This window comes from Zingiber officinale, chromosome 2B (genome assembly GCF_018446385.1).
Source record: "Zingiber officinale cultivar Zhangliang chromosome 2B, Zo_v1.1, whole genome shotgun sequence".
Lineage (NCBI taxonomy): Eukaryota > Viridiplantae > Streptophyta > Magnoliopsida > Zingiberales > Zingiberaceae > Zingiber > Zingiber officinale.
In genome coordinates, this window is record NC_055989.1 from 123,408,201 (window position 1) to 123,430,176 (window position 21,976).

Below are 21,976 nucleotides of genomic sequence, written 5' to 3' on the forward strand. Positions count from 1 at the left end.
TCTGCACTCCGAAGATTTGTGACCGACTCGGTCACAGTTGAAGAATTTCCCAGAGAATTTTTTCTTGTTGATGCCTCATCTAGGTCCTATTTTGGAAGATTTGGGGTTCTTCTGTTTCGAGCTTTGATAGTGCTCGACCAAGTTGGATTTAATGGTAGCCTGAGAGAATAACTTTCTCTCTAAACTCTTGTTGTCTTCTTCTACGCGAAATCTAACAATGAGTTCCTCCACATTCATCTCATTCCTCTTGTGCTTGAGATAGTTCTTGAAGTCCTTCCAGCTAGGGGGCAGCTTCTCAATGATAGTAGCCACCTGGAAAGTTTCACTCATAATCATCCCTTCTAAATGGATCTCGTGTAAGATCACTTGAAGCTCCTGGACTTGGCTAATCACCGTCTTGGAGTCAACCATCTTGTAATCCAAGAATCGACCACGATGAACTTCTTGGCCCTTGTATCCTTCATCTTGTACTTATTATCCACGGACTCCCACAACTCCTTAGCCATACTCTTCATGTTATACACAACGTACAGCGAGTCAGCAAGGCAATTGAGGATGTAGTTTTGGCAAAGGAACTTAGAATGAGTTTATGTCTCCACTGCACTAATGGTATGCACATTAGCATCCTCAACATGCTTGGGAGGGTCCTCGGTCAAGAATTGAGACAGATTGAGCATGGTCAAGTAGAAAAACATCTTCTGCTGCCACCTCTTGAAGTTCACTGAACTTCTCTAGCTTTTTACCGTGATTGATTGACATAGTTCTAATCAGGGCAGAGGGGGTCTTTATATGTTGAGTCTGTTGCACCTCAACACTTTGTTCTGTGGCCATCTCAATATAATCGAGTCTGTTTTAAGATTGTTGGATAAACAATCCACCGGAGATTCTAGGGAATTAGCCGAATTTAAATACACAAAATTAAATTCAACTTATCTATTGAAATGACTTGAGCTGATAATGTTGGTTGGTCCTAGGAAGATCGTACCGATTCCACTGTACAAAAATTTTATACAAGTGTCGAACATTTCCTAAACAACCTATTGTGTTCTTTAGAAGTTAAATTAGGAATCGCAGACGGAACTTAACATCATTGATTCTAAATTTAACTTATCTGTTCTTAATGGTTTAGATTTGAATCGCAAGCGGAACTTAACACTATTGATTAAAGTCCACCTGCGTTATAAATTCCATTAAACATTAATTTCCAAAATTGGCTTCCAAGACTGCATGGCGAGGCACATGACCTTCTTGGGTATGGGAGCATCCACCACCGCCTAGGCAAAGCCTTTTAAGGAGAACTAATATTTAATTTCCTTATATAACTCTAGGTTTAACCAAAAGAAACAATCGAATCACAAATTCGAAAAAAAAAACAAAGAAAACACAACTTCGAAACAAATCTGAAAAACTAGAATCTAATGCCTCTTGTGTTTGGAATTCATACAAAGAAAAATAACTAGCATGATGCGGAAAATAATTATTAGGTATACCTTTCCTTTGTATGCTAATAACCTCGAGATCTTCTGCCGTATTCCTCGCTTCGCCTTGGACGTCATGTGGGCGACGATCCTCCAAGATGAATACCACCCGAAAAGCTCCTCCTCCTTCTAGTACTCGGCCACCAACACCACCAAGGAACCAAAGAGAGCAAGGGAAAAGGGAAGGGAAGAGATCCGACCACAAGAGAGAGCACAATCAATAGAATAAGAATAGATGCATACCCTACTTCTCCGCTTCTTCTCCTTCTCTTTGTATCTGGCCATACAAAACAACCACATAGAGGTGGTCGACCCTAGCATGTAGAGAAGCAAGGGTCGGCCCTTGGAGAAGACTTGGGAGAAGAGAGAAAGAGAATTAAATTAGAATTGAGGTCTCTCTTCCCCTTCTTTTATAACACTTGCCCAAGGCAAATAAGGAAAGATTTTTACAAAAAAAAAAAAAATTCCTCTTGTTTTTCCTTTTTCCCCTTTTATTTTCCTTTTCCTTTCACTTGATTGATTTTAATCATCAACCAATGATGGGTTTAATATATTGGCCGACCCTTTGCTTGGGCACCAAGCAAGGGTGGCCGACCCCCTTAAAAGGAAGGAAATAACTTTATAAAAATTTTATAAGCAAAGAAATAACTCTTATAAAATTTTACAAGCTCCCTTTTAATTTCCTAAAGCGAATGTTAAAAAAGGAAAATTTTAAAAAATTAAAACCAAGTTTTAAAATTTCTCTTCTAAAATTTCCTTTTTTTAACATGGTTACAAAAATAGAAAGTTTTAATTTAAAACTTCTCTTCCTTTTTTTTAAACCATGAGGATGGTTTAAAAAAGGAAAGTTTTAAAACTTTTAAACTTTCTTTTAAACCATGTGGCCTAATTCAAATAAGAAAAGTTTTATATTTTAAAAACTCTCTTTTAAATCTTGTAAATATCTACAAAGAGAAGATTTTAAAAATTCAAAACACCCCTCCTTATTTGAAATATGTGGTTGGCACCCTTGAAACTTCTTATGGTCGGCCACCTTAAGGAGATTATGGCCGGCCCCTTTGGCTTGGTCACCAAGCCATGGGTCGGCCCCTTCTTGGACACAAAGATGGGTCTTTTATGGATGGACTTAAGGCTTTAATGAGGCTACGACAGGGACCTAGAGGAGAAATTGGTTTTGGCCTTCCGATGAGCTTGAGTATCCCGTGTTCGCCCCGAACACACAACTCAAGTTCATCAATAATAGCTCATTCCACTAGAGAGTTATTATTGCATTACCGCACCAATCCCAAATTACATTATGGGCTCCTTCTTATCATGAGTGTGTTAGTCTTCCTGTGTTTAAGATAACGAATGTCCACTAATTAAGTAAGTTACTGATAACTCACTTAATTAATATCTAACTCCAAGAGTAGTACCACTCAACCTTATCGTCATGTCGGACTAAGTCCACCTGCAGGGTTTAACATGACAATCCTTATGAGTTCATCTTGGGGACATTCTCAACCTAGATAACTAGGACACAGTTTCCTTCTATAATCAACAACACACACTATAAGTAATATCATTTCTCAACTTATCGGGCCTATTGATTTATCGAGCTAAATCTCACCCTTTAATAAGTTAAAGAAATAAATACTAAATATATGTGCTTGTTATTATATTAGGATTAAGAGCACACACTTCCATAATAACTAAGGTCTAGTTCTTTTATTAAGTCAGTATAAAAAGAACTTACCTAATATGGTCCTACTCAATACACTTAGAGTGTACTAGTGTAATTTATTAGTCAAGATAAACTAATACCTAATTACACTATGACTATTTCAATGGTTTGTTCCTTTTCATCTTAGTCGTGAGCAACTGTTTATAATTTATAAAGAACTAATAACATGATCTTCTGTGTGTGACACCACACACCATGTTTTCTACAATATAAATTAATTGAACAACTATACTTAACAAATAAAATATAGACATTTGACCAATGTGATTCTTTTACTTCATAAATAAATGTTTACAAAAGCTAGATTTTTAATATACACTCTAACAATCTCCCACTTATACTAAAAGACTATGCTGCCATATATCCTGCCATACATCTGATTCTCAAACCTTCAACATGCCCATCAAAAGCTCTTGCCTTAAGGGCCTTAGTGAAAGGAACTCTCAGGCTATCATCTGATGCAATCTAGGCAGCAACAACTTCTCCTCGTTATACGATGTCTCGTATTAGGTGGTACTTACGCTCAATTATGTTTACTTGCCTTATGGACTTATGGTTTCTTCGAATTTGCTACTACTACAACAACAATAACAACCAAGCCTTTTCCCACTAGGTGGGGTCGGCTATATGAATCCTTTTACGTCATTAAGCTCTATCTCCTATTATATCATCATCTATATTTAAATAAATTTTATCTTGTTTTATTGTTGCTAACCAAGTCTTTTTTGGTCTTCCTCTTTCTCGTTTGATATGCACGTTTATCATAGTTTCACATCGCCTAACTGGAGCATTTATTGGTCGTCTAAGTACATGTACGTACCATCTTAAACGTGTCTCTCGGATTTTGTCCTCAATAGATGTAACTCCGACTTTCTCTCTAATGCTCTCATTCCTTATTTTGTCCATCTTCATATGTCCACACATCCACCTTAACATCCTCATCTCTGCAACTCTCATCTTATGCTCATGTGCTCGAGTCATAGCCTAATATTCATCTTCATATAACATAGCAGGTCTAACAGCGGTTTTATAGAACTTACCTTTAAGTTTAAGAGGTACTTTACGGTCACATAAAACACCCGACGCTCCCTCCATTTCACCCATCCTGCTTGTATTCTATGTAAGACGTCTCTCTCAATCCCTTCATCATTTTGTAAAAATAATCCTAAATATTTAAATCTCTCGGTTCCGGGCAACTCGTCCTCTCCTATCTTAACAATTGTTTCATTACTTCTAATATTGCTAAACTTAAATTCCATATATTCTTTCTTTAATCTACTAAGCTTAAAACCTTTCCCTTATAGTGCTTAGGGACCAAGCCATGGGTCGCCCCCTTCTTGAACACCAAGATGGGCCTTTTATGGATGGACTTGAGGCTTTAATGAGGCTACGACAGGGACCTAGAGGAGAAATTGGTTTTGGCCTTCCGATGAGCTTGAGTATCCCGTGTTCACCCCGAACACACAACTCAAGTTCATCAATAATAGCTCATTCTACTAGAGAGTTATTATTGCACTACCGCACCAATCTCAAATTACATTATGAGCTCCTTTTTATCATGAGTGTGTTAGTCTCCCTGTGTTTAAGATATCGAATGTCCATTAATTTAATTGAGTTACTGATAACTCACTTTAATTAATGTCTTAGTCCAAGAGTAGTACCACTTAACCTTATCGTTATGTCGGACTAAGTCCACCTGCAGGGTTTAACATGACAATCCTTATGAGCTCCTCTTGGGGGCATTCTCAACATAGATTACTAGGACACATTTTCCTTCTATAATTAACAACACACACTATAAGTAATATCATTTCCCAACTTATTGGACCTATTGATTTATCGAGCTAAATCTCACCCTTTGATAAGTTAAAGAAATAAATACTAAATATATGTGTTTGTTATTATATTAGGATTAAGAACACACACTTCCATAATAACTAAGGTCTAGTTCTTTTATTAAGTCAGTATAAAAAGAACTTACCTAATATGGTCCTACTCAATACACTTAGAGTGTACTAGTGTAATTTATTAGTCAAGATAAACTAATATCTAATTACACTACGACTATTCCAATGGTTTGTTCCTTTCCATCTTAGTCGTGAGCAACTGTTTATAATTTATAAAGAACTAATAACATGATCTTCTGTGTGTGACACTACACACAATGTTATCTACAATATAAATTAATTGAACAACTACACTTAACAAATAAAATGTAGACATTTGACCAATGTGATTCTTTTATTTCATAAATAAATGTTTACAAAAGCTAGACTTTTAGTATACACTCTAACAGATAATCTCAGGCTGCTAGCAGAGGCTGATTTCTGCCAAGTGTTGAGAGTAGACTGATCGAGCAGACAGAAGTCGAGCGGGTAGGTTGGCCGAGTAGGCAGTATAGTCAACCGAGCTGTGTAGAAGATCAGGCAGAGCTGACCAAGTGGTAGATCAGTCGAGCGGGCAAAGTGGTTGAATAGAGAGTTTGACCAGGCAAAGCGGTCGATCAAATAAAGTAGAGCAGCCGACCGGGTGGTTTAGCTGAGCTGGCTGAGAAGCTGAGTAATCCGAGAGGCTGAGCGAATGTGAGACCGAGTTGCCCAGCGAGCAAGCGATCGAGAGAGTGAGTCGCTGAGCGAGTGAGCAACCAAGGGAGTTTTCAGCCGACTGGACAGAAAACCAAGCGTCCGGGCGAGCGTGTTGTCGGACGAGCGAAGCAGACAAGTGGTCGGTCGGGCAAAGCAGTAGAGCGACCGAACGAGTGAACGACTAGACAGACATGTAGCCGAGCAGCGGACGAGGCCGAGCGAATGAGCGAATAGGCGGTCGGGCGAGCAGAGAAGCCGAGATGCCAAGCGGGTGGCCGAGTGAGCGAGTGTTTGGCCGGGCAGAGAGGGCGAATGGACCAAGGCCTGCGATGGTCCCAGTTTCCTTGAAACAGATTCACCCCACCTCCTGCTGTGCTTTGAGGTTTACTTGGGGTCGCCTATTTCCCAGGATACAATCGTTAACAATGATTCCCACCAAACACTGGTGGTTACGACGAATTGAGTGGTACCCGACTGTTATCATGGGCACTCTGGTGAGCAAGAGTTGCACGATAGAGGAGGAAGGGAACAGAGGTGGCATCCCTTACCAACATTGAATGGCGAGTAATGGTCATTTAATACCTAGGGATTAATGATAGTCGGCGACCATCAATGTCTGACCATTACTATCTAGAAGATTAATGGTCATTTAATACCTAGGGATTAATGATAGTCGGCGACCATCAATGTCTGACCATTACTATCCAGAAGATTACGAAAACAATGGTTAATGCTTCTGTTATCTTCTTGAGCAGTAAAAAGAATCCATGTGGTAAAATGTTGGTTGTTCCACTTGGGACCCCAACTAATGTGACATTCGACACGTATAGGTCATGCTCGCACACAAGTCAGCATGATTCAGTACAATCTGGGCCTTGGATTTACACCCCTCTGTGTACCCACACTTGAGAGAGAGTCTCGCCCCATACATTTATTCACATCATCAATGCATGGAATCAATATAAATTAATTAATATGCCTTGAAACTCCCAATGTGGGACTAAAGTCTCATTCACAATGGAGAGTTCTTTCCTCTCCCACCACTTCTCTATTCACATATATCCAACAAAAATTTGTGATTGTCAATACATCTAAATAAAAGTTAAACTTAATGTCTATCAGAGACGCGAAATGGTAGAGGTATCTAATTCACTCTTGCTAAAAAATAATAAAATCCTTCATTTTGATCGAACATAATATGGACGAATGCATTAACATTTAAACTTAATCAAGCAAGGAGTATAATAGCACCAACCATATCAGCATGACAATGTTAGGTGTGGTTTCTCTTCTCTAATCTCAATGAGCGAGAGAATCACAAAGAGGGGGAGTTAGAAAGGGGAAGAGGGGAAACTCGAAAAAAAAAATTAACATTTTTATTTTACAGTGTATGGATAAAAATAAAAAATTTCTAATTCATATTCTTATTGATCAGAGGAGAAAGCGTCACCGACAAAAGAGAAACGTAACGAGAGAATGCTAGGTTGAGAAATATTGAAGGTGAATAGATTAGATCTTATAAAATAACTTGCATAATTAAAAATAAATGGAAAATGTAAAAAAAAAACACCCCTTATGACTATATCCGTTGAACCATAATTTGATCTTGAAATCCGAAGCTTGAATTAAAGAATGAGATCATGTAAATCTTTTATCACATTGACTTTATTTTTTCCATTATATTAAAAAATTATACATAATGGTCCCAATTTTTAGAGAATGATATCGTGCAAATCTTTTATCATATATGTTCTATATTTTTTTCCCATTTTCTTAAAAAAAATATACATAAGAATATATTTAATATATTAAAAATAATGAGTCCCAATAAAAATTAGGGTCCTAGATATAGACCTTAATGACATATGCCTAAAGCTGCTAACTATGGGTGGAAATGAATCAAGTTGGTTCACGAGCTTTTCAAGCCGATTTGAATAACATTTGATTTGTGTTTGAAATTATTAAATTCAAGTCAAACTCAAACATGTTTGACAATTTTTCGAGTCAAATTCAAATCTATAATATTTTGTCTATAATATTTTGTTTGAGTGTTTACAAGCTGCTTGTGAGTTTTTATTTAATTTTATTATATATTTTTTATTTCTTGTTTTTAAATTACCACCACTGTGGTCCTAGTTTTTGAAATGCAATACCAATGTAGTGCTAATTTGAATAATTAAGGTTTGAATAGTTTGAATCGAATTTGAATTTAAGACATTTCGAACTAAAGTTCGATTTTGCTAGAATCAAAGTTTAAATAATTTCAATTGAATTCAAGTTCAAATTTCATTTTGAATTGATCATGAGCTAAAATTATTTATATTTTTGAATTTCGAATCAAATTCGAATACCATATATATACTTTAGAGCTCAAATTTTAATACTAATATTTTCATACTATTTTATTTGATTTGTTTACACCCCTAGTGCTAACTAAGGATATCAATGGTTAATGAAGTAAATCGAGAATGAAAGATGAAAAGAGATCGATATATATGAATGTGTTAGATTATAACAAAAGGTAATTACCCCTCTTAGAATCCGTTCCTAGGTTATGTGAAGGGAAATAAATCACGAGGTCAGTTTATAACCGATCGCCAAGTTGTATAGGGGGTGTGAGGGTTTTTTTTCTTGAAGGTATGCATCCGTCGGAAATTACTTCTTTACCCTCATTGTAATAAGTCGATCACCCTCTAACTAATTGAACATCCCGTGAAAACGTATACAAATATGTTAGAAAAAAATGATTAACCCGGCTGGGTAACGTCAAGCCTGGGGTGACCGGGTCGACCCCACGAAAGTTTCTCACCAGCCACCAGGGTAAATCGGGAAGCGCTCGCAGCGAGCAGCCAGGAGCCTAGCATCCTTTAGTTGCGTGCCCTATTTGGAGAAAAAATTTCTGCAAATTCGTCATAGCTAGGGCTCGAACCGTAGGTGCCTGGGTGACAACCTGGATGCTCTATCGCTGCACTATAGCTCCGGGGGCAAACCTAAGGTAAGGAAACCTAAGGTAAGGTAAACTTTTTATAGTGACTGGATCCACCGCTTCGCGATCCCATATCCCAGAAACCCCCGAAGGGATTTTTTGGGGAGCCTGAGTACTACTTGGTTGATAAGAGCGTCCCACCGACCTCAGTCAACATTCTCCAAATTGGGGACTTTTAATTGATAAGAGCCTGCGCAAGTTGGGACTCGAACCTGACACCTCAGTCAATGGGTAACACCGTCATAACCAAAGCACTCCTAGTTCAGTTGTTAAAACTAAGGTAGGATAAACTTTTTATAGTGATTGGGACACCGCTTCGCGACCCCATATCCCAGAAACACTTGAAGGAATTTTTTGGGAAGTCTCAGTACCACTTGATTGATAAGAGTGTACCACCGTCGAAGCGGTGACCTCAGTCAACAAATCCTAAATTGGAGACTTTTAATTGATAAGAACATACACAGATTGAAGCTCGAACTTGATACTTCAATCAATGGGTATACAAATATGTTAGAGCAATGATGAAAAGGAGCATTGGAATGAAATGATACATATGTGTAGCATATTGAATTCATAAGAACTACATACACATCAAGTGATTGAGTTTTTTTAAAAAAACTAGTAGGAGAAATTATTTTGAGCAATTAGTTTTGATGATAAAAAATAATCAATAATAATTTTATTTTATTTTATTTTTACTTAATTTATTTTGCCATGTTATTTAAACTATTATGGTGATGCTAAACAACGAAACTAAACTAAACTAAACGAGCTTCGCCCGGCGCACTTTAACCGAGTCCCGTGTGGCTTACGATAGTACCTCCGATGGTCCACAAATACGATGAACCCTAGTGCCTTTTCGTCTTTCTGATTCCTCTCCTCGTTCTCGATCAAAACCTATTTCGAGCTCAATGTCCAAGGCGTGGGGCGGCGTCGGCGCATGGGCGCTCGACGCCGAGCAAGCAGAGGCCGAGGAGCGCGAGCGGATGGCCGCGGATATGCCTCCACCCAACTCACTCCTCGCCGGCGAGTCCGCACAGAGCTTCCCCAGCCTTAAGGAGGCGGCTACCTCCTCCAAGCAGAAGAAAAAAAAGGGCGTCACAATCCCCCTCGCGCAGTTCAACGCCGGCAGCTTAGGCGCTGGCACGGGCGGGCGTCGAGACGCCTTCGAGCCGAAGGGTCTCACCCCTTCCGAGATGAGCCAACTCCCTACTGGCCCGAGGGAGCGATCCCAGGAGGAGCTAGAACAGGGCCGCTTCGGCGGCGGGTTCCGAGGGTATGGTGGTGGAGGTGGCGTCCGTGGGGGTTTTCCCAACCGTAGGTCTGACGAGGCGGATGGTTCGTGGGGCGGCGACGGAGGTGGAAGGAGGGGCTACGGTGGGTTCAATGAGGATCAGCGGAGGGGGCCTAATAGGGCTTCGGATTTTGACCAGCTGTCTAGGGCTGACGAGGTCGACAACTGGGGTTCAGGAAAGAAAGCATTTGTTCCTCAACTGACCGAGGGCGGGAGGCGGGATTCGTATAGCTTCGTGGGCGGTGGCAGTTCATCTAGGGCTGATGAAGTAGATAACTGGGCTTCCGCAAAGAAGACACCAGCATCTAATTACCCTAGCTCTGGATCTAGGTATGGGGATTCTCGTACCTTTTCTGATTCTGATCGATGGGGTAGGGATAGAGAAGGATCAATACCGAACGATCAGGGAAGACCAAAGCTTATTTTAGATCCGCCAAAGAGGGATGTTGCTGCGTCGAGTGAGCCTCCAAGAACACGACCAAGTCCGTTTGGGGCTGCGCGTCCGAGAGAGGAGATTTTAGCAGAGAAAGGCCTGGACTGGAAGAGGTTGGACTCTGATATTGAGATTAAGAAGACCAGCAGGCCTACTAGTTCACATTCAAGCAGACCTTCTAGTGCACAATCAAACAAGGCCGGAAGTCCACGATCACAATCAGTATCTGCTGCAGCAGAAGTGACAGTGAAGTCTAGACCAAAGACGAATCCTTTTGGGGATGCAAAGCCGCGAGAGATTCTCTTGGATGAGAAAGGTATAGATTGGAGGAAAATCGACAAGGATCTGGAACACCGCAGTGTGGAAAGGTTTGGACCCATTTTTTCGTTTAACTCGTTCCTCACTCTAAGTAGAATTTGTGACTATTGACTCTTTTTGTTTATTTTTTTTTCCACTATTTGCGTGACATAGACTTTCTTACTTTTTTTTTTAGCCATTTGGTTGCATCAATCTAATTGAAAATTGCTTCCGGAGTTAATCGCGTAGCAGCATCGAGATGTGTTTTTTTATGTTAAGTTATATTGCTCGTATTTTCCACCTCTGTTTTTGTGGGATTCCTATGATTTGACAATACAAATATAACTTGAATGGCCTTGCGCACTGTTCCTGACTTAAAAAAAAAATTCACTATACTTAATTTTCCGACATATGTTAGGTATGTCACTGTGCTTATTAAATTGTCCTAGCACTGTGTTAGACTTGGCGTTTTTGCTTTAGATGACAAATGCTTCGAAACAATTCCTACTCCCTTAACTTTTTGGTTGCCATTTAGCTCAAAACTCTGAACTTCTGAATTTAGTAATTGCACTCGTTGTCTTTATTTCTATTCGGAACTTTGAAACTTAAAGAAAAAGAGGAGAAAACGATCAACACAACTTGGAAATAAACAATTATTGGATTCTTTCACAGTCATCTTTTCTTATCTTTACACTCGATTATTTAAAGGCTAACTACAAGGATGCAAATGAAGATAATTAAATAGTTAATGTTGGATCACTTTTCAACTTGATCCAACCATCTTACTTCATTGTAATCTGCTACTTTGCTTTAGATGAGACTCTAATATCTAACAATTACATTAAATCTGTATCTGCTTGTATTCTAATCCATGCAGCTGGTAGTAGCTCCCTTTATTGAGAGGAGATTTATAAAAAATATATATAAAGTAAGTGGTATTTAGGTTTTCATATGAACACATAATGCATGTTTGCTATGCCTGCACTAGTATAAATTCTTTTTTAAGAAACAATCATTTAACCATGGGTGCCCTATGTATTTTATTCCTTCATTGAATTCTATGCAAAGAATATGATGTTATAGTACTTGGACAAAGGGTTCTTGCATTTCTGATGGGTTATATTATTGCTTTATTACAAAATATGGTTCAAGACCGGCTTAGACACTTCTAATGCTAAATTGTCTCATTCTTTTTAGAACTGACAATATTAAACTTGATTCAACCTAAAACATAATTAAAGAGACAAGCTTCAAAAGTGATACAATATGACCCAAATGTATAAATGAGTTGACACAAATTTATTTTATAAAGAATTTATTTTTAAAAATTAATAACTTTTATATTCTATAAGTCAATTATTTAAAGAGTTAAGTTAATCTTATATCTCATTACATTATTTTTTTTTTAAAAAAAATATTTTGATATTATCTCATATAGTTTTTATTGACTGAATGACACGATCCCTTTATGACATGATTAAGATGACATGAATTGTCATCCCTAGTCCTTTCCAATTGTGCTTGAGATTAACATGAGAGGTTTCTTCAAGAGATATAATGATAGTTTATGAAAATATATAAAAAAAACTATTCTAACCACTTCATAGAGGGTGATGTTATTGATTTTGAGTAACTCAAACTAAATTTGACCTCAAAATATTAAAATAGTATATTGTTTCCCATTAATTAAGGGAATATCCTATTGAAGAAGTATTCTGTATATGTGAAAAGTTGCATATAACCTTTTGCATCGACAATGAAACACTTGGATGTCTTAGACTTAGTTGTTTGAGGCATGAGACGCCCAAAAGTGCATAGGTGTTCTAGGGCCTGAGGCATTAGGTGCAAGATGAGGCACACGCCTTACTGAAGTAGATACTTTGGGTATAAATTTTTACAATTCATGAATATATATATATATATATATATATATATAGGGAATTTCTATCAAAATATTTCACTAACAAAATTCAAATATTTCACAAACTATTAAATAATAATGTAAATATAAAATTCACTAACATTCAAATATTGAACTAGTTTATCTTCATAATCAAACTTCAAATTAAAGAAAAATCAAAATAAGTGGAATGAAAATTCTAAACTAACTTGCAATTTGAATTTGTGAGGAATGAAAAAACAACATCATTAGAATGTAAATTCTGAACTAATTTACAATTTGATTGAGAGAAACAAAATAAAACCGATAAGAAAACTTATAACTTACATCTGAGGAAAAAACATGAAATAAAAGGAGAAAAGCAAGAAAGTGCAGTTAAATCTAGAAGACCGATGTTGATGTTGTAGGTGAGAGAAGAGTTCGCATTTGAGAAGGGTGTGGAGGGGAGGGGAGGTTAATTTTGATTTTTTAGGGGAGAGGAAGAGTCATGCAAGAGAAAATCAGTGAAATAAGTTTGCAATGGACTAAGGGAGGTTGATGTTCATTTTCTAGGGGAGAGGAAGAGTTAAGCAAGAAAACTGTATCGTATTAATGCAACCTAATTAATTTAAAAGGTATTTAAAGGTATGAGTTAGACTTTTAAATAAGATATTAAAACTTCAATAAAGCAAGGAAAATCATGCCTTAAACACGACTTAACCTCTCAATAGGCGCGCGTTTAAGCATGCTTCATGCACTGCACCTGGGCCACTACCCTAGCGCAAATGGCGTGCCTGGGCATAGCCAGACGCGCGCTATTTTCTCTTGGATTATTCTTGAGGCACTTTAGAATTTTCAGTACTACCTCTAAATGATCATGACACAGGGCCTTAGGAAATTGATTGGTGACACAGATTGTGAATGATATATTTGGTTCTGTAACTGTGAGGTATAATGTGTTGCCCATATAGATGATAAGAATAATATGCTTTTTTAGATGGAGAGGTTAAATGAAATACTAAGTGATTAGAGATATTTTTGATCCTAAACTATGCTCTAGGGGATCACATTAGATTATATATATACTTTCAATTTGCATACTAGATTACTCTCCTCTTGAGTAACATACCTTGGATATTGCTCCATTGACACTTCTTTCATGAGGTTAGTATGGAGGATGACATTCTCATCAATCAGTGAAGGAGCCATGCAAATGTAATGCAAATGAGGTCTATATCTGGTTGACCATGGCTTACTTCACTTGCATGTGAAATTGCCTCTAAAATGGATTTAGCAATAGAATGTGTAATCGACGAAGAAATAAAGGTAGAATAGAATTATATGAGTTTCGGTAGCATTGTGTAGAATTACATGTTAGAATTATACAATTCACATTTCGTATTATATGATATGATATGATTTAAATATAATTGATATGATTCTTTTATATAAATCAGAAGTGAAAGGAATCGTGATGATTTAATCCAATTTATTATGACTTGATATGAATCTCATTTTATACGGTTATAAACATACGAACAAAATAAATTAAAATTCAAATCTAATCGCTAAGACTTACACATTATATTCATTGACCTAGAAAAAACTTATAATAGAATGAGGGAAATTATGTATGTATGAGGATATGTACGAGGATGTAATGACAAGAGTGAATACTCCATGCAGGTTAATTGACATGTTTTCTATAAAGATAGAGTTATATCAAGGATTAGAGTACATATCTTTTTACATTTGTCATGAATGTACTCATTGAAGATGTTCAAGATACATTACTATGGTGCATGTTGTTTACTATTGGCATTGTTTTGGTCGAAGAGATATGTGAAGGAGTTAATATTAAGCTAAAATTTTGGTGGAAAACACTAGAAGTAAAATATTTTAGGTTTAGTAGAGTAAAAATAAAATATATGGAACTTAAGTTTAGTCATATTAGAATATAAAAGATAATTGTTAAAATAGGAGATGACAAGTTATGTGTAACCGAGAACTTTAAGTCTAGGATTGTTTTTGCAAAATGATGGAGGTGTTAATAGAGTTGTTTTCCTTGAGATACAAGAAGGATGAATTGAAATGAAGAGTGTCAAGTGCTCTTTGCAATCATAATGTACATTGAAATCTTAAAGGGAAGGTTAACAAAACAATGATTAGACTTGTTATGTTATATGAAGCTGATGTTGGGGTATGAATTGAGAAGATGAGAGTCATCGAGATACAAGGATGGACAAATAAGAAATAAGAACATCAAAAAGAAAGTCAAGGTTTTGTCTATTGAGAGAAAACTCTAGAGACACATTTAAGATGATATGAACATGTAGAGACTAATAAATGCTCAAGTTTGACGGTATGAGACCATGACAAATACACACATCAATCGAGAAAGAGGGAGATAAAAAATGACTTAGTTAACAACATGGTAAAATTCATTTAAATATAGCTGAGAATATAATAGGGGATTGAGCCCAATAGTGTAGGAGGATCCATATAGCTAATCACACTTAGTAGGATAAATGTTTGGTTGTTGTTATTTAAATCTAACCACTAAGAAATTAAATTAAGCCCCAATATAAGACACATTAAATCTAAATTTATTATAAAAATAAAGAATGAATTTTGTATTTTGTACACTAGAATTATAATGATCATAAGAGTGACTTGTCAAAGTTTGCACAGGAAAAATAGGATAAAAATTATCAAGCGGAGATAAAGTGTTTGAGATAGTCAATTTCAACTCAACACCTAACAATAGAGAAGAATAAAATCTCGTCTCATTGATCTATAAAATCATAATAAGGATAAAATCAATAGTGACTTAGGTGTCTTGTCTAAGATGTCCATTTCTATCATAAAAGCATTTGACAAGTTATTTTTTTCTCTTTTCATTTCAATTCTTAATGGAGTTAAATAACAATTTATGCATTGTCATTAATGGAGGATACAATATTTAACTGACTTGATAATAGAATTATGTAATTAAAGGAAATATTATATTATTTTAAATACTTTTAGATATCAAAGCTATTAAAAATGAAATAGAATTATTTTAACATATTTTATATTTTTTTATTTGAATCTTATAATTCCTTGTCTAATATGATTCACAGTTTGATAATGTATCAAAATGATTCATGGTATGAATCTTGATTTGAGAACCTAGTGCAGAAGCACATTTTGTTGTCATTGTTGGTAAACATACATACATCCAACCAACATGTTTTCCCAACTAATAAGATTCTCATTTAAGACTTTTAATAAACTAGACACCATCTTCTCAAGATTAGGAAGACTCTGTTGACCAACACATTTATAAATCTACAGAGGAAGCTTAGAGGGCTCAACCATGAATAGATGAAGGTGGTGCAAATGGTCTACCAATTTGGAGGTTCATACTTGATTTTAATCACTTTCCTTGCTTGTGAATCTTAAATGGAAACAATGTTACCAATATATATATATATATATATATATATATATATATGACAATTTAAAATTTTAGTGAGCTTAGTAATTATTAACAAATTCAGAAGGAAATGAAAGTACATTAAGTACAAAGGAACATAGTATATATGGAGCAACAGAAACTTACCAATATCTTTTGCAATAATCATAAGTAAATATGGCAATAGTAAGTGAACGATTAAAGATAGAAAATAAGTGGATGTTATAAGACACGTATTTAGAGGCATTTAAATCAAGGATCAAGTAGAAAACCAGTGGAATGCATCATAAATGCAATATAAGTGCTTTCAAGAGATAGGTCAATCTTGAGTGTAGATATATGTCACAATCTAAAACTATAGAAGACGAGTGTACTCAATTTGAACTAGGATAGTGGAGCTTGATCTAAAGGGCATTGTAACAATGAACCACCTTGAGTGACTATTTTGACTGAGCCATGTGCAGTTTCTAAAGGATATTGTGTCTACTGGTATGATCTCCATGGCTTCTCTAGTGACCTCTGCTGTGACAACTCTCTACATGATGAGTGATTGAAGCAACTTTGTCTACTTGAGGGATCAAATGGTGTTATAGATATAGTAAATGTCCTCAACAGCCTCAATTCCTCATATAAATATTTGATAGGGGGAAATTAAGATGCCTACCAAATGTGAGTCATCGCTGGCTCTAGTACTGGACAAACTGTGTGACAACATATAATGGCAAGGAGTTTTTCGAAATGATCTTGTATAACCTCAATATCCTTATATTTGATGCGATTAAGAAGATATTTCTAAGATTAACAACAGTGACTTGGAATCAGCCGATATGTGTGGTTATCTTTGTGTTAGACTGCCACAACTGAAAGAGATTGCTGATTGATTACATAGTAGGCTTGAGAGATATGAGCTGTGTACTAATCCTTAGCTTTGTCTAGGTCTCTAATAACAAGATCAGTAGCAACTATGCTTATAAGATTGAGATTAATGGATTACCAGGAGGCAAGCAACTAAGTGTCAATCCACTCCCATGAGGTTCTTGCAAGCTTAGGAATTTTGGCTACTTGGGTGGAGAGGTGTGTTCCAGTTGATCTTGGTTCATGAACTAGATTTTGATTGTAGTGATCATGGAGCATAGCTCTCCGTATTCAACTTCCCCATAGTAATATTTGTGGAGACAAAAAGCTAGGAGCACTAGTAGCTGGAGGAAATTGTGAAGTGGTTGTGGAAAGTCACATTTGGGATTGAAGACATATCTTGATGAAGCCACCAAAACATAAGTGAAGACTACAACTCTTGCAGAAGAAGAATTGCTGGATATAATTCTTCATTGTGTATTGAATGAAAACAGGTGTTCTTCATAATGATTGAAAAAAATGATGGAATTTGAATAATCAGGAAGGCCTGCAGTCAACTCTGTTTTGCTTAATGATGGTTTGACAAACTTGCTTGCACGGGGCTTGCAAATTGTTTTGCAGTGGTTTGTTGACTAGCCATGAAATGGAAATCCTCAAGTCTTGAGGTGATGAGGTGAGGTAGTGCATGCATTAACTATGATACTACTAATTGGAAAGATGTTAAAGAGTTGTCTTTACCTAAGTAGTCCCTCTGTCTATGTCTTTTATTGATTAATATAAAAATACATCTTATAGCTTGTACTGAATAGTATTTACAACTAGGTCCAGTATTTACTATTAGGTCGCTAACAATAATGTTAATAACAATGGTTTTGAGGGTATGGTCCATATGCATAGATGGTACTGGCTTTTAATGTCGCTAACACCATTTTTATGAATGTTGAAAGGAAAGAAAAGAATATGAGAGAAAGGAAGGAGTGGTATCATGGAAGGAAGGAAGAGAAAGAAAATATGGTAAAACCTTGATTATTTTTTATTGTGGAAAAGTCCTCTGCCCATTTCACTCCAAGTAATGAATTTTTTTCTTGGATTCACTATAAGTGGATCCCTTCTCTCGGAAACCAACAAAATCACCCCAAGTAAACAAGGTCTAACTGTTCTCTTATCTTCCTTACCATAGAGATTCTTGCAGGTTGCCCCTTGAGTCTCCTCCATTCCTTTTCCTATTTTAATTTCTCTCTAATCCGGTTTTCAATTATAATCTGTTGCATATTGTCTAGTGTTACTGTCTCACTGTTGCCTCTTCCTTAATTTTGTTTCCTTTTGTTCTCACCAACATCTTTCAGATTTGAATATGCTGTACTTCTTTCTACCCCACTTCCCTTGGACTTCTGTTTTTTCTCCCTTTTTTCCCACTACAATAACTCTTGCATAATTCATTCTTTCTTTGTCCTTTTGTTTTAGAGGGTCGTCAAGAGATAGAATCATAGAATGATTATACTTATCAACTTGTGAATCTGTGTTTTCATTCTGCTTTTATTTTAAGAACATTACTGTTACATGAATAGAAAGAAATACAATTAGAATTAATAACTTTTAAAGATATACATGCCTTGCTTTGTCTGGACAAGCCATAGACTAGCACATATGCCTCAGATAATACCGTGCTTCAAGCTTACGTTTGGTTGGATGCTGTGTTGTAGCCTTTCAGGTCTGGCTTGAGTGTGGGTTTCGAGTGTTGTTCTTACATTTATGTTTCTTTTTGACAAGCTTTTTTTGTGAACTGATTCTCAGACCTGAGACTGATGAAGAAAAGGTGCTGAAAGAAGAAATTGATAAGCTGAAGGCATTGACTATAGAAGCTGAGTCAGACATTAATAGTAAGGTTGTAAAACTATCTTCTGAAGAACTTTCTAGGCTCCACGAAGAGATAGCCAACAAGGAAAGAGATCTCGAACTTATAGCATGTCAGTTGAATGACAAGGTTCGGTTTGGCCAAAAGGTCACAGCAAATTCTAGACCAGGATCTGCAGCTGGAAGGAGTGATACATCATCTGGAAGACCACCATCTCGATCTGGCATGTCTGAAAGTTCTAAGAGTGTTGAGTTTGTTGATGCACCACAGTTAAGAAGTGGGACAGAGGATGCTTGGAGAAAACCAATGAACGATAGGCGAGGGCTTCACGTCCGGAGAGATAGAGGCTTCTTTGACAACAGGAATGGGAACAGGTGCATCATATACCCCTTTTATTGTTTTTCTTGCTCTTTTCGATGGTATTATTCATTATCTCTTTGGGAAATCATGCCTTGGTGGCTCTGTTTCACAACCATTTATGATTCTTGTTTTACCACATTTTGTTATCTTCATGAAATTATCTTCCTTTTCTGTTGTTGATTTAGGTTTTAAAGTATACCTAGTCTTTTAGGGTTTACGATCCAATAAATTTAATTTAAGTTAGTGGTTCCTTTCTTTGGTTAACTTTTAAGTTTTGAGTTGTTGATTTACTTTGAGATTACAAGCATAAAACATGAATACAGAGTTCATTTTTTGAGTTGGCCAATTTTGATGATTTAGTCTTAATTAGTGTTTGTCAATACTAAATCAAATTGGATTAGGAGTTGTTTGATTTCCTCAAAATTTGGAAGTAGCTTTAGCAGTAAAAAATTGCAGTTATCAGAATAATTATTTTGCAAATGTATGGTTTATTGTTATCTAAGTTGCAATTTTATATAAAATTAAGCCGGACAAACTGCAAATGTTATTTCATTATCATTCATGTTTATCCCAACTATTTAGGGTTAATTATATGCATCTAATGCCTCCCTTTATTTCTATTGAAAATAATATAACTAGTGATATTCATATTTGTTATATATATATATATATATATAATTACGTTGTTTAGCTAACCCCACCTAGTGGGATAAGACTTGGTTGTTGTTGTTGTATTTTTTTATTACGATGTCTAATGTTTTATTTGATGACTTGTTAGTAATTGCATTTTGTGATTGCCACCTACAAGTGATATTTAAACGATTTTTTTAAAAAATGAAAATGTTGATATGTCATCATAGATATATAGACATGGATAACAGATTATTTGATACCAATCCATTTATTTATATATGGTCAGAAATAGAAAATTATCAAATATTTCAAATAGTTTTGGACCTTTTGGTTAGAGTCAAGTAGTATTAGTGCATGATTTTATATTTTTTTATCATACAATATAAAAAATGATAAAGAATTAGACTATATTTCTTCGACTAGGTTTAAAGATACAAAATCAACATGGTGTTATAACTTTGTAAAATTGATATAGACAAACAAAAAAAAGTTTGCTAATAAGTTGTGTTTATTCTTGTATAAAATGGAATTTCTAGAGCTTGTTGTAGTGAAGTATTGGAATATTTTAGTCATCTTTACAGAAATATTATCGCATTGGTCATCATTACTGCAATTGCAACAAGGGTAGGGTGTTTGTAAGCAACCAATCGAACAACATAGCTGCAATTTCATTAGCACAATTTGCGTTTGCCTGCATTAATTCTTTATGCATTACTTATTCCAAGCACCAAACTTGCCCTTTCTGGGTTTCCTCCCATGTTCTTTGGCTGGTAGACTGATAAAGTAGTTTTCTGCTGCAAATACTCATCCTTTGATTAGCTGTGAAACTTAATGTTCTTAGAAAACCTCTAGTTAGTGCTGGAGTGCTATTTTGGGCAATCTTTAATTTTAAACTTGTCGATGCAAACTACAATTACTAAAAACAGTTGTCTTTGATTTCAAGGAGTATAATTTCACTCCTACAAACCGTGGCGAAGGGTGACCGACCTCTCAAATTATTTAAACAAGTCTTGTTTACTTCTTTATCAGATGAATTACTTTTACAACTTATTTCTTTGTTAAGCTGTCCGGTGATAATTCCTGATCGGTTTTTTACTGTTATATTATTCATTCTTTCTTGGATTGCCTCAAATTGTATCAGAAGAAAAATTTTGTATTTCTGATCGACATTGTTCTTGTTTTATGTTTTTACTTCTTTAATGTTTTTCAGGTCCAGTGCTAGGGAGGGTTGGTGATGTCGATACATTGGCTTCAGACAGTAAAAACCAGCAACGGTGTCAATTTATTAACCCTTCCATCTTGTTTCATTTTTGGTCTGCAGTTGGAGATGAGACTTGAATGGCGGTGGGGACTTTTTCATCGCCTAATTTATTGCTGCATTTGTGCGGTGGAAACTTTTTATTTTTCAATCATGTCGAGGCAAAAACATGGCCTATTTTTACCAACTGTCGAATCTCTTCATCATCATTTTACTTTGTTTCTATAAAACTGCAACCAGTCCTTATGAACAGAAATTAAACAGTTGTCTTGCATGCTTTCGTGTAACTATGTTTTGTTTTATACATTTGTAGTTAAGATGATGGACGAATTTTAAAAAATAGTTGCATTTGTTAAATGGTTAGCATGTTTGATGAACTCAATTTGCATAGTTTGGAATGATCATTATGGTCATTTTTGTTTAGGCTTTGAGCAGTATAGGCTTTCAATCATCGACTGTAATGCAAATTTTTGTTGGAAAACATCTATTTCTGATAAAACTGTTTCAAATCTATTGCTGCACAAAATGTTAAATTTACATGCGAACCGTTTTCAAAAGATAATCGACTACTAACTTGGTATATGTTGTGACGAGTTATATTAATTGGTCTCTAACTAGTGAGATTGGCCACATTGATTTATATCTATAAAAATTCTAATAATTTTAATACTTTTTAACTGCATTATTCAAACTCTTTCTGTAATTAAAAATATTTTCTCACTTTTTTAGATTTAAGTATATATTTATTTCAAATGGCCTAAGAGTATTTTAAGTATGTGGCGTTAAATATTTTCTTTCAAAATGAAAATGGCTAGGCTCTTTAATTTATTACCAATTTTTCGGATCTAAATGTACTTAAATTTAATTAAAACAAAATAACTAA

The 21,976-nt window shown here is 35.7% G+C and overlaps 1 protein-coding gene across 1 annotated transcript; it reads left to right on the plus strand.

The window, feature by feature from the left end:
* Positions 1-9,558: 9,558 nt before the first annotated feature.
* LOC122046986 (eukaryotic translation initiation factor 4B2-like) lies at positions 9,559-21,367 on the plus strand. The gene is made up of 3 exons (XM_042607981.1): positions 9,559-10,867; positions 18,782-19,216; positions 21,046-21,367. The coding sequence occupies exons 1-3, from the start codon at positions 9,684-9,686 to the stop codon at positions 21,068-21,070; spliced, it is 1,644 nt and encodes a 547-aa protein (XP_042463915.1). The 5' UTR covers positions 9,559-9,683; the 3' UTR covers positions 21,071-21,367.
* The last annotated feature ends 609 nt before the right edge of the window (positions 21,368-21,976 follow it).

Coding starts and splice junctions, on each gene's coding strand:
- LOC122046986 (XM_042607981.1), top strand. CDS start 9,684: ATGTCCAAGGCGTGGGGCGGCGTCGGCGCATGGGCGCTCGACGCCGAG. Junction 10,868..18,781: donor GAACACCGCAGTGTGGAAAG/GTTTGGACCCAT, acceptor ACTGATTCTCAG/ACCTGAGACTGATGAAGAAA. Junction 19,217..21,045: donor GACAACAGGAATGGGAACAG/GTGCATCATATA, acceptor AATGTTTTTCAG/GTCCAGTGCTAGGGAGGGTT.